The 11,572-nt window shown below is 46.4% G+C and overlaps 3 protein-coding genes across 3 annotated transcripts; 1 reads left to right on the forward strand and 2 right to left on the reverse strand.

The window, feature by feature from the left end:
- Positions 1-177: 177 nt before the first annotated feature.
- LOC113146596 (probable beta-tubulin polyglutamylase) lies at positions 178-4,899 on the reverse strand. Its single transcript, XM_026334435.1, has 8 exons — positions 4,789-4,899; positions 4,306-4,406; positions 3,969-4,060; positions 3,642-3,871; positions 2,921-3,130; positions 2,317-2,505; positions 1,860-1,972; positions 178-1,528 (listed from the first exon to the last, which is right to left on the reverse strand). The coding sequence occupies exons 2-8, from the start codon at positions 4,356-4,358 to the stop codon at positions 178-180; spliced, it is 2,238 nt and encodes a 745-aa protein (XP_026190220.1). The 5' UTR covers positions 4,359-4,406; positions 4,789-4,899.
- A 1,475-nt stretch (positions 4,900-6,374) lies between these two features.
- Positions 6,375-7,591, reverse strand: LOC113146597 (actin-binding protein-like). The gene is made up of 4 exons (XM_026334436.1): positions 7,546-7,591; positions 7,056-7,370; positions 6,634-6,860; positions 6,375-6,578 (listed from the first exon to the last, which is right to left on the reverse strand). The coding sequence occupies exons 1-4, from the start codon at positions 7,589-7,591 to the stop codon at positions 6,375-6,377; spliced, it is 792 nt and encodes a 263-aa protein (XP_026190221.1).
- A 1,836-nt stretch (positions 7,592-9,427) lies between these two features.
- On the forward strand, positions 9,428-11,572 carry LOC34618031. Its single transcript, XM_022731375.2, has one exon. It carries the CDS (start codon positions 9,428-9,430, stop codon positions 11,570-11,572), a length of 2,145 nt encoding a protein of 714 aa, XP_022587527.2.

An 11,572-nucleotide genomic window follows, 5' to 3' on the forward strand; every position in this document is an offset into this window, starting at 1 on the left:
TCTACATGGAACTTTCTAAAACTCTCTTGTCCCATATCCTTTCTTTTATGTCTGCCTATTTATCAAGCATTTATCTCCCAACGCCGCCCAACCGGCAACGATATGGGAACAGAACAGCACTGTACCGCATGGACTTCAACCTATTGTCCTTTCGTAAAATCCCTACTGCTGCAGACATTATCGAGTTGAAAAAATCCGGTTTTCGCATTCTTCTATCTGCGCCCCCTCGTGCGCTGCTCGTGCTTCATGATGTCTGTGCATTTTAGTGGCCGCTGCTGGCTGAATACCAAGAGACAGCTCCACACATGGAAGGCTCATAGGAACCCCCCTTATGGCATTACAAGTTTTAGTGGCAGCAGCTCGAGCACGAGCCGCCCAGGCAGGATGCTTTCTTCCAAGGCAGATAGAGCTCCTGCTCTGCATTCCCTGCCCGCAGCCCGGCATGTCGCTCTGTTGCTGCGAGCCACCATCAGGAGGAATCAGAACTCTCCTAGTGGCGTCAAAAGACGACGAAGAGCCGGAGGGTGAAGTGGATGACGTTGACACACACAATACTGGTGGAGCAGCAGTGGTTAGATCAAAAGGATGCAAAACTGAGCCTGCCACAGTGCCGTCCCCAGCCTGGCGTGCCTTTCTTCCGCAATGGCCTATGTAGTCAAGGCCCCTCCTCGGAGCATCGCTTGCCTCTGAAGAATTTTCTATTGGAACGTGAGACAATACGTCTTCTTGTTCCTGATGTGATGGTACCTGGACTCGTTTTTCCTCCTTGCAGCTTGGCAAGCTGTCAGAACCGGGAGAGAGAACAATATCCAAGCAACTCTCCCCTCCGGCTGGCTCCTTTGTATGGCAAAGCCCTGGTACGTGTGTAAGAGGAAGCCATCGCTGCTGTCTATCAGTAGAGAATTTGCCTAAGAAGTGCGCTTGTGGTGGCCTCTCATGAATTGGTTTCTGGTGCGACCTGAGATGATGGAAACGACGATGGGCTTGGGAAGCGAATAATAGCTGGCTCATGACCGAGGAGGCTCTAAAGCGTTGCGAGTCGCTGGGACGTTTTGTTTGACCGACGATGCTACTGACCGTGCTGGTGCTTCTGCCGTTTCTGATGTAGGTGTTAGCGGTGTTACTTTTCTCTATTGGCTTTCTTCGTTCATGTGCCTTCTCCTCGGTCCAGCAATTTGGCTGCATGGTCACAACAGCGGGTTTGACTGCGCTAGATGCTTCCTCGTCGAGTTTAGATTGTTTGTTCTGCTGAATTTGGTCCCAAATAGGTCGACTTTTGCTGACTCCCGTTGAATTTCCCCAAATCTCCTTTGCTGCATCAAAGAATTTCCTGTATTTCTCTTCACCATCGTTTGTCGGGTATATTCTTTGATAGCCCCCCAAGTGTCTGTCCTCCCAGTCAGTCTGTTGCCGTGCGCACTCTGCTTCTGCCTCTGCCTTTACCCTCATTCTTTCTTCTCTCTTCTGCACAGACGGCAGCGAAGTTTTGAGGCTCCGGTCTAAAGTTGCCTTCTGTGCAGCCAAATACCTGCGCACAAAAGCAAAAATGAGAAGCAAAACTCACACCTTGACTGGCAGCACGCAAAACAGCTTATGGCAACCAATAGCAGATAACGCGCAAATTCACCGGGATCAAGCGATTAGCATGAAGTACAGCAAGCGAATTGCACTGTGCAGTATCGAAAATGAGCCGCTTCTCAGGAAACCCATAAAAGAGGTAGCCCAAGGTAGGAAAGATCAGATCAGCCTCATAGTAAAAGAGTACAACGAACAAGGAAAGCAGGCCAAAGCCATTATTAGACGCATACGCATTACATTTGACAGCCTAAAATCCCAAATATCGTACGGCAAAGGCATACCGTTTTCTGTTTTTCGCAGAGATGCCCACAAGTTTGACCGCGTCCCGGATGACCGCAAATTTCACTTGTTTATCCAATGCACTGTCCGTAGCGAAAGAAGGGGAATGGTTTACCTTAGCAATAAATTCACATGCTCCACACCTTAGTAATATTTGGAAAAAAATTCTCCTTTTCACTCTTCTTTTCGGTACCTCTTTTCTAGTGTTAATCTCCACAGTCATGCACTCGCAATTCCCCATAAAACAGCTCCGTTCACACCAAAAATAGTAGGTATTGCGAAAAAATATACACACACCCAGGTTGAACTTTGAGCAGCGGTATTACCAAGCAGATTCACCTCTGGAAGTGAATATGCATATTGATTCAACCGCCGTAACTAAGCTCAAAATTTATCTTCTGAGGTAGTCTAACACTACAATGACTGAGGGATATGGACCTTTAGCTCAACTTTACCCACTTCAATTAGCCAGGGCTGCAATTTGTGGTCCAGCAGAACGTCGACTCCGAATATTTCAAAGCAAACGGAATTCGTCGTGTCTTGTGCTTTGCATGAAGAGTAAATATGAGTTAACGATGGATATATTGTAATGATTGTTTTAATCAGCATGTCATGTATCTTGGAGCATATTGAGTCCACGTCCCTCCCCTAAGCATGATCAGGAAAAGGGAACCGCAGTAAAGTTAGGAGAAAAAAGAGTGCGAAGAGAGATAGCCGAAAACTGAGAACTCAATAATTACATCAAAGCTAGCAAGCAAACTCAGACATATTTATCAACAGGCGTGTACATATCTTCGCATCGTGTGTACGGTGAAATAAAGGATGCCCTCAGTGCAGATGGCTATTCTCCCTCTACGTAGAATCATGTGTTTCACTTGCAGGCATGCAACAATCAAGCCGTCATCAAATACAACCAATCACGGTAGTATTGGACAAAGAAGAAGCTGGAGTGTCAAGTAAAGCAGCTGCCTATCAAGCTGCAGACAATATTAAATCATGGCGAGCAGCGAAGCCGAAAAGCGTTTACGCGATTGTAGTGCAAGCTTAGGAAAAATACCCCTACTTCTTGCCTCAGTCGCTCCAATACATGGAATAAGCTCCTTTTATGACCGTCTGTGGCCTCTTGTGGGTTTTGCGAGAAATGAAACTCAGAAGAAGATTTGTTAATGGCATAATTTGTCAAGTGCATTTTCAGGTCCTTGCAATTACTTGGGTTGGGCGCCTCGTACTGGTGTGTGGCAAATCGCACAAGTCCATCTCGATGAAGAAAGAGCTGAACTTCAGGAATGAAAACACAATGAAGAAAATAAATTGCAACCCGACTCAACGGCTTTATTTTGTTCGCCATGGTTAAATAATTAGATACATAACAAGCTGCGCTAGTGCTTGGGCTTAGCTGAGAGCTGAGCTTTGCATGCATATTTTTCAATTTCAGGCCTTCACGATTATGTAACTGAGGACTTAAAATGACGCTCTTAGTGCGCGAAACAACTTGCACATATAAATGCATGCCACAGAATTATATAAGTCCGCAACCACGATAACTCAGATATGCGAATGTGCTTAAGAGCTAGTTTTATAATATACGGATCCGAAGTTGCATGTAAAATTGCAACAATACAATAGTTTCTCCTTATTAAAGTATACGCGCCTTCCTACCGTTTCATGAAGTTTATTATAATAGAAAAATAACAATAAAGATGTGATAAGCAATCTTCAATGGAATTAAATTTATGGAAACTCTTGCTCTTTTTGCCCAGGGTTTAGCTTTTAAGGCTCCATACCCTCAAAGGATTGCACCCGGCGAGCAGGACATAGAGCCTCAAATCGAACTTCAGCCCATCCAGAAGAAACGGCTTGTGGATGTATCTCTGCGCTACAAAATGCTCTGAGAGCTCGATATCATTTATATTTTGGGTTAGATAAATTCCACGTCCCTGACTGCCCGAATCGGGTTTGATAATGAAGGTTTTTTTCTTCTTGTCTGCAAACTGAGCCAAAAGACCAGCGCCATCTGAATAACAGCAAAGCGAAAACAAAGAGGCAGGTCAAGGGTTCTCCATATTTCATACCTTCCGAGTTACGGTGCACGGTTTAGGGTTCGTACTGACCCGTAGGGAGAATCCAGGTAGAGGGAAAGTATTTGTATTCCTTTGGGTAGTATGCCTTCATCCTTTGCAGGTTTCTTCCCAAGAAATTTTTCCTAAGAAAACAAAATAGTAGTGTCCAGTGAAGTGTTGAGCCAAGTGAGTAAGCAATATTGTTTTCATGTTTATCCTACATGGATGTGGCTTGCCCTCGGGTTTGTGCTCACTTGTGCCCATTTTTACCTTCATTTAATACGCTCGATTTAGCTAGTAATGCATGCATTTTTTCTGTCTTTTCACTCATTTTGCTATTTCATTATCTTTGTACTTTATATCACGTTTGATCATAGTAACAACTCACCGCGTAATTGCATGGGTTCCAACAAAATGATTTATTTTTTGGTACGGTTTCATTCTTAGAAATCTCTCAAAGCTAATGGAGGCATCGCTCCACAGAATATCCTGCATTCATTAAGCAAATAAAAAGAGAACTGCTAGTCGATTATCTATTTCTAGACGTTGTAGGGCAACTGACAGGCCGACAGTATTTCTTCTTGCCATGCTAAGACGCGTAGTTTCGATTTTCATGTGTGCTATTCGTGTTAGCATACACTTGTTGCCACGGCTGATGGCAAAGCTACCTTCTTCTGTTGTTGTGTAGGCCAGTGTGAGATTGAAGCCTTCTTAAGACAGTGCCTGTCCTGCTTTTTTGAACACCAGGCTACATAAATTATTGAGAGATAAAGTGTCGTAGCTAGTATATCTCTTCTGCTTCTGCTTGGTCTTTGCCAATTGCTATTTGTTGTCATTATTCTGGTTTTCTTTGTCCGTGGCCTCGACATACCCAATCTTCCTCCTCATTTTCGCATTCAGTCCATCCGGGAAAACTTGCGAAGACCTTCCTAATAACTTTATATTTTGTCAAATTTAGACAATATACGACCTGGTGCCTCTTCTTTTTAGGCTTAAGGGGAGAGGCTGGAGGCTCTAGAGAGGACAATTCTGGTGTTGCTTCGGTTCTAGTTGCATTTTGCTCAGACCCGGCTGCGTTGGGCATCTGGAGATTCATCGTGTCTCCTCAGCAGTTTATCAGGCACATTGTGCTTTGTTTCATGATGATACTAGTATGAAAGCTGCTTACATCTCGCGCAAAACAAATGCTAGGAAGAGGGAAAGGCGAAAACGAAGTATACGAAATTTGGGGGGCAAAAAAGGCACACCAGCTGAGCCACGGCTTATATTTTGTAAGATAGCGAGCGCACACGCATGTGACCCGACTAGCCGCCAGCTATTTATTGTGTTTCATCATATTTTAGATGTAAATGCCTTATTGGTGCATATTTTTGCCGTGATACGTCGTTCGTGCATGCAGCGTGGCATTAGGGGGTCAGCACAGACAGGAGACAAGAGCAAGGCAGGGGGCCTTTTGCTTGTGCCTCCAGAAAACGTCACAAGTATCAATTGAAATACAAATAAAGGCTTCAATGAGGTAAATGATCTACTGCGAGGAACCGCGAGTTGCGCGCCTAGCCAAAAGGCATTGTTTTCGTATCAGCCACTGAATGAACTCCTCAAAAATGGGACAGAAACAGTGCACGAAATTAGAAATTAGACGGCATGATGGCACTTAAATTAATGCGAATATTTAAGTTAGATCTTAAATGATCTGATACTAAGTGGTTTTCGGCTTCCAAGTACCTCAGTGTTTAGAGTCCTGCGTACACTGGAAGTAACACTGCTTAGAAGCGTACGTGTCCTATTTCGGAATTCACTAAATACCAGTAAGACCAGAGCTAATCTTTTTACCAAAGAAGGAGTCGAGGGTTCCGGGGGTCCAACATTTCTTATATGGAAACTTAAGCATCTACCAGGGAAGGGAATTAAGGACCCCATAGAAGCAACTGTGCCATGGTGGCAGAAAATTTGAAGCACTTGAACTACAGAAGTAACCACAAGGAACCAGTAGTGTTTGTGTATCAATGCATTCAAATAAAAGTTTAGCTTAGAGGGTAACTAGATTTAGCATTGAAATTCTCCTTTTAAACCCCTTTGTATCAAAAAAGGTGTACAGGTCCCTTACTACAGTAGCCCTGTGCAACCTCGTTTTTCTCAGGTCTTTAGCTTTTAACTCCCCACTAAATATGTTTTCTAAGCTTATCGTAAAATGATAAATTCGTGTACTACCAACTTAGGACCGCTTTGAATAAATAGAAACGCAGGCTCGGCACAATGCATTCGGCTGTTGATGAGATGTTCTTGTTGTTTGGCAACAAACGCGATAAAAAATCGCCGGTACGGCTATACAAACCATGCAAGGGCTATCAGAAGAAGGGTAACCACAAGAGGATAAACCAAAACAAAATACACCCAAATCCTGGAAGCATTCATTAGCACATCTAAGATACGTGTTGATGGTTGTAGCTTCGATTTCTACGTACCATGAGCTTGTACGGCCTTCTTTCTTTGTTTCGCGTTTGACCATATCTTCCTGCAAAATAATGCAGCCTTTGCTTTCAATACCTTTCCTGGATCTAGCAACGTGCTTCTTACTTTTTCTTTGTTGGAGTATTGTGGATTAACATATAGTGTCGCTTCATGCGGTTTTTCTTCTGGCCGCCAGTTCGGCTCTAGGTCCTGCGTTTTGCCATGCATAAAACAACAATTCGGTCCGAAAATACAAGAAACGAACTTCTGCGCCTATTTTTGGCTTGGGAGGAGGATGATCCGGAGGTAATATGGGAGCCGGTGTTTCATCCTGTGGCTCTGGGGGCATTTCTTTATTGTGTTCTTCTACTTCCTTGGGCTCTCCTCCTTCTTCCTCTCCTTTTGATTTGTCCTTGTTGGATTCTTCCGGCTCGCTCTGCTCAAATACGCTATCTATTTGTAGTCTCATTCGCTTCCGCGTTGCATCGTTGCCTCACGTGGACCCGTTGTTCATCGTCATATGGCTTTTCTGTTTGATGAGCCGCTGCAGGCTCTGATTCCTCTGGTTCTTCTTCTTCTTCTTCTTCTGGCTTTTCTTCCTCCTTTTCGTGGGGAGCCTCCTTCCGTTCTGGCACAGGAAGTCCGGTGCCCTGTGAAAAGTGCACAATGCTAGTGAACAAATGTGGCTTAATGAAAGCAATTTGATTACTTCCGATTTTGTGCCTTGTTTCGGATGCGCATGTTTGTGATTTTCCATCTCTTCGGCTTCCTCTTCCTCGCCCCCCTCTGAAATAGGTTCCTCTACCGCTTTCACTTTAGGTGTTGAATTTGCATGACGATGTTCTCGATTTGCTGGATGAGTCGGCCCTGGGCTCTCCACATGTGGATGCGCCGGCTTTGGAGAAGGTTCTCTTTCAGGCTGATCCTCCGGCGGGACTGGGGCCTCCTCTTGCTCCTGGTGCTCTGTCTTGCTTGGCGACTTTTCCTCTTCTACCTCTGTTGCTAGGTTACTGCTGCTTCTGTTATGACATAAATCCGGCAGAAAACAATATTACCTTCTTCCTTCACAATTACAACCTTCTTGCGTCCAGGGGAGCAAGATTCTGGACATCATGTGCACGTAGGTTGATTATATTGCCTTTTTTCATCGGTACAGCATTACATTAATCAAAGGTACCCCGTGGTGCTGCTTCCTTCAAAGCATCATCAGTTTCCTTCTCCATCTCAGATTCGCTTTGCAGTATATCTTCAGTCAGCTTTGACTGCGATTCTTGGAATTTTTGCTTCTCACTGCACTACGGATAGTGCTGCAACTGACCTCCATTTGCTCCCTCTCTCGGTGAATCATATCTGTTGATTAAACAAGGGTGCATGTAAAAGCGAAATTCCATTGAATATGAGAAATGCAGTTACGTATACGTATTTCTTTAGTATCTGACCTTTGATGCTGGTGTCTGTTATCCATTTTTGATCAGACCGTAATAGGTTTAGAATGAGCGCGTGGACCACAACCCCTTCAAACTCCTTTCGCGCGTCACGCGACTTATCCGCCAGCAATTTAGCCTCCTACGCACAAAACATATACCAATGTGGTGGACTGGTCTTGTTTTGATTGTTAGGGACCTGGAGGAGCCGAGACTGTTCATATTGAAGTGGTCCATTCCAGTCGTACAAAGGAAGCTGCCGTTTGTGGCTTGCTACAACATGCGTATTTCTGTGCTTATTATGGAAACCGAATGAACAATAATAGTACCGATGGCGTTTGATTCAATGGGCTGGGTTTTCTGACGGGGAGAAGCAAATCCATGGTTAAGGCTTCCAGTTGAATTTGAGCCGTTCTGCCGCTGCGGAAAAGGTAGACTATGAGATAATCCAAGGGAAAGCATGACAAATCCGCACGCAAAAAGCAGTGCGATCATCTTTTCTACTGGAAAGCAGCTAAATAGACAGGCACTACCCCATTTTTGTATAGCTTTCCACCAACAAATACACAAACGAAGACCAAGTAGACTTCCAGCCTTCTCTAGTGTATCGACAATTCTAGTAGGTGCTCTGTTGACGGTAGCATAACCAAGAATCGTAAGGCGTTGTTTACTAGTGGGACTAGCTAAGAGTGCGCACACTACGACGCCAATTTGTCATTTCAATTCAATTCCTCTAAAATGCATCGAAGGTTGAAAGTAAAACTTCGATCGGTATGGCCACCATTTTACCATGACAGCGGCTGCTGAGCAATCGAAATGCTACGTTTCATTGCTTAAAGATGAATGATTCTAAAGGAGGCGTAAGCTTTAGAGAAAACGGTTTTGTTCTGCGAGAGGCCGGCTAGGCCTACACGATGCAGGGAAAAGGGTGTACACCAACTGTATACTGCAACCACACCCTTTCCCAACGTTTTCCGCCACCGCAATCGGTCAACATTGGGCGTTTTAACAGGCAATCCATGGATATGCTGAGCCATACGTGCGACGCGCGAAGACCGGAAACAGCTGTATCGCCCTTCTCCGGCGGCTACGTCCATGGGCAGACAGTTTCCCCACCAAAACTCCTGGATTCACCGTCTCAAGCACGAAAAACGATTCAAGATACTTGAATACTACTGAAAAGGCAGCACTTAAACGAATATCGAAACCATAAACGGCAGCAGCAGCACCAAAGCGTTCCGCCCCGCTGCTGCCATTCCAGACCGATCGGGCCCAACGGGGAGACCACCGGCACCTGCTCATCCCATGCTGTCTCACCAAAATGAAAACTCCTGCTGGTGGCTCCCGCAATCCTGTCAATTGGCATTGACAGTTCCCTACACTGATGTTGACGCTTTTTTGCGGTTTTGCTGGTGGACCAGTGCCCACTTCTTTTAGAAGTAGAAGCAACAGCAGTTCATATGTCCTGTCTTGTCCAACCCCTCGCCCTGGAAACAAGCTGACCAAAAGCACAAATACAAGTGAACAGCATCTTTCACCTCAGTGGTCTGCACGGTCAGCACCTCTGTAACCCCTGGCGCCAGTGCGCAGCTACTCATGTGTGCAGTCATGAGATCGTTGTAGCGCACCGCCACAATGCCTTTTCTGGACCCTTCAGAGAGTCTCCTCTCCGATAGGGTCCTCTCACAGCTTACGGACTCAGAAAGGCCATCTGCAGAGGAACCCCTGCAAGCCACTGGAATTCAGGGAGACAAGGTACGCCAGGCGTCTTCCGCCTGGCGTGAGACCCCCCCCACCAGGATTATTGACAGGCATGCGCATGGCCACTCTGGCTGGCTTCACCAGAGACACAGAAGCGATGAGTTTGGCGATGCTCGGGATCCGGGGCCTCAACTGTGCCAACAAAACGCCTTCAATTCTGACGAACGCACGGTTCCTGTATTTCGTTATAACTCAGCGCAAGACGAAGAAGCCAGCGGCTGTCAGGGCGCAGCAGGAGGGTCTCCGGGCGGAGCGCCTGACCATGTTCTTTCCTTTCTTCCTTCTCAATCCTGTATGCCACCGCTGCTTCATAGATACACCGGCACCACTACTCAGTCTCTGCTCGTGGGTGTTACATGTTGCGTTATCAACATTGCGTTGTACATAACCAGCGGTGTAGTGAGTCGCGTGCTACAACAGCAGGAGCACGTGACAGCTCATCTTGGCTCCGAGCTGCAGGACGGTGCCAGCTCCCCTTGTTCCCGAGAGACAGGCGGGGAGGAGGCTGTGGATTGTGGTGAACAAGTTCTGGAGGTGAGGATTGAGCACTTGCGGGTGCCCTATCTGATGGTATGGCTCCCACAGGCGTGTCAAGTATTCTTTCTCTTTATTGCCCTCAAAGCAATAAAGGCAAAGTATGATCCCACAAGGCTCCGCGGCAGTGCTCGCAACGGAGAAGGGGAAGCAGAAGGGCCCCCCATCAGCGAAGTGGAACTGCAGAATTGTACCACCGCAGCAGCCGGTTCACGGCACGAACCCCCCGATCATGACACGGAGGCCATGCTGCATGCGAAAAAGACGCGAGGTCTGACACAGCTCTCGAAATCTACAAGTCATGGGCAAGACGGAGTGGTCTTGAGGGATGTAGGAGATGCCTTATCAGCGCCTGCTGACCATTGTGAAGATATTGAAGTTTCAACAAAAGGAGGCACACAACGAAGTTACGCACCCAGTCACACTGACTCATGGGGACCTGAGGCTAATGCAATTGAAGCCGAGGACAGAGAAGAGCCGCTTGTCACTAGTAACTGCACCAGCCGTGCACCAATGCAGCAAACAGGATTTGGATGCTTCAGATGCTGGCAGTTGGTGGATGATGCGTTCACGAGGCGCTTGTATACCCCGTACCTCAGGGACTACAACTTGAGTGTGCAGGCTTTCCTAAAGGAAGAAGTGCAATATGAGAGCCTCGCAAAACTGGTCTTTGCGTGTTTTCTCGTCTTGTGTCTTTACCTCTTGCAGGGTTGGTTTTGGAGCATTGCGGTTGGTGCGACCGGCATGAGTGTCTGCAGTGTGACCGCCATTTACAGCACTAACTCCCTTTTCGTGTTTTTGTTCACTTCTTTAATATATAAGGAGGGAGCCGATGACTTTATACAGATGATCGCCTTGATCTTAGCCACTGTAGGGGTTGCCCTCATTGCCTATGAGAGCCAGGGAGAACCCCAGTCCATCACTGGAGTGGTGCTCTCTATTTGCGCCTCAGCCACGTATGGCTTGTTCGAAGTCTTGTATAAAATGTACCTCTTGCAGAACCGTTCAAACCACCCACTCACTTTTGTGTTTTTTGTCTCTGGAATTATGGGCGCACTTGCCCTTCTTTTTTTGTGGGTGCCAATACCCATTTTGCACAGTTTGAACTATGAAACCTTTCCCAGTTCACCTCCTCCTTTCCTCGCTATCTTTCTGCTGGCTGTTTGTTGTGTCTGTACCACTATTTATAACACCCTCCTGCAGGTGTCTCTCATGCTACTGCCCTCTCCAATGCTGGTTGCCATGTGTTTCCTGCTGTCTCTGCCTCCCGCCGCGGCCTCTGATGCTCTCAGGGGAGGGGGAGGAGGTGTTGGGAGTTCAGGGTGTGCCTTTATTGCATTTTCTCTAATGATCACCGGTATTAAGGAATGGAATATCAAGGAGCACGAAGAGCAACAGAACCCCAATCTGAGAGACCTCTGCATGCCTTTTGTCCATGAGGATAGAAGACTGAGTGCGGAGGTGTTCCAGGATAGTGAAACTTAA

The sequence above is a fragment of the Cyclospora cayetanensis genome, unplaced genomic scaffold (genome assembly GCF_002999335.1).
Source record: "Cyclospora cayetanensis isolate NF1_C8 unplaced genomic scaffold, CcayRef3 CcayRef3_contig_42, whole genome shotgun sequence".
Taxonomy (NCBI): Eukaryota; Apicomplexa; class Conoidasida; order Eucoccidiorida; family Eimeriidae; genus Cyclospora; species Cyclospora cayetanensis.

Coding starts and splice junctions, on each gene's coding strand:
- LOC113146597 (XM_026334436.1), bottom strand. CDS start 7,591: ATGGAGAAGGAAACTGATGATGCTTTGAAGGAAGCAGCACCACGGG. Junction 6,861..7,055: donor AATCAAATTGCTTTCATTAA/GCCACATTTGTT, acceptor GGTCCACGTGAG/GCAACGATGCAACGCGGAAG. Junction 6,579..6,633: donor AGCCAAAAATAGGCGCAGAA/GTTCGTTTCTTG, acceptor GGCAAAACGCAG/GACCTAGAGCCGAACTGGCG.
- LOC34618031 (XM_022731375.2), top strand. CDS start 9,428: ATGCCTTTTCTGGACCCTTCAGAGAGTCTCCTCTCCGATAGGGTCCTC.
- LOC113146596 (XM_026334435.1), bottom strand. CDS start 4,358: ATGAAACCGTACCAAAAAATAAATCATTTTGTTGGAACCCATGCAATT. Junction 4,061..4,305: donor GGAACCCATGCAATTACGCG/GTGAGTTGTTAC, acceptor TTGTTTTCTTAG/GAAAAATTTCTTGGGAAGAA. Junction 3,131..3,641: donor CCGGGTGCAATCCTTTGAGG/GTATGGAGCCTT, acceptor CCTGAAGTTCAG/CTCTTTCTTCATCGAGATGG.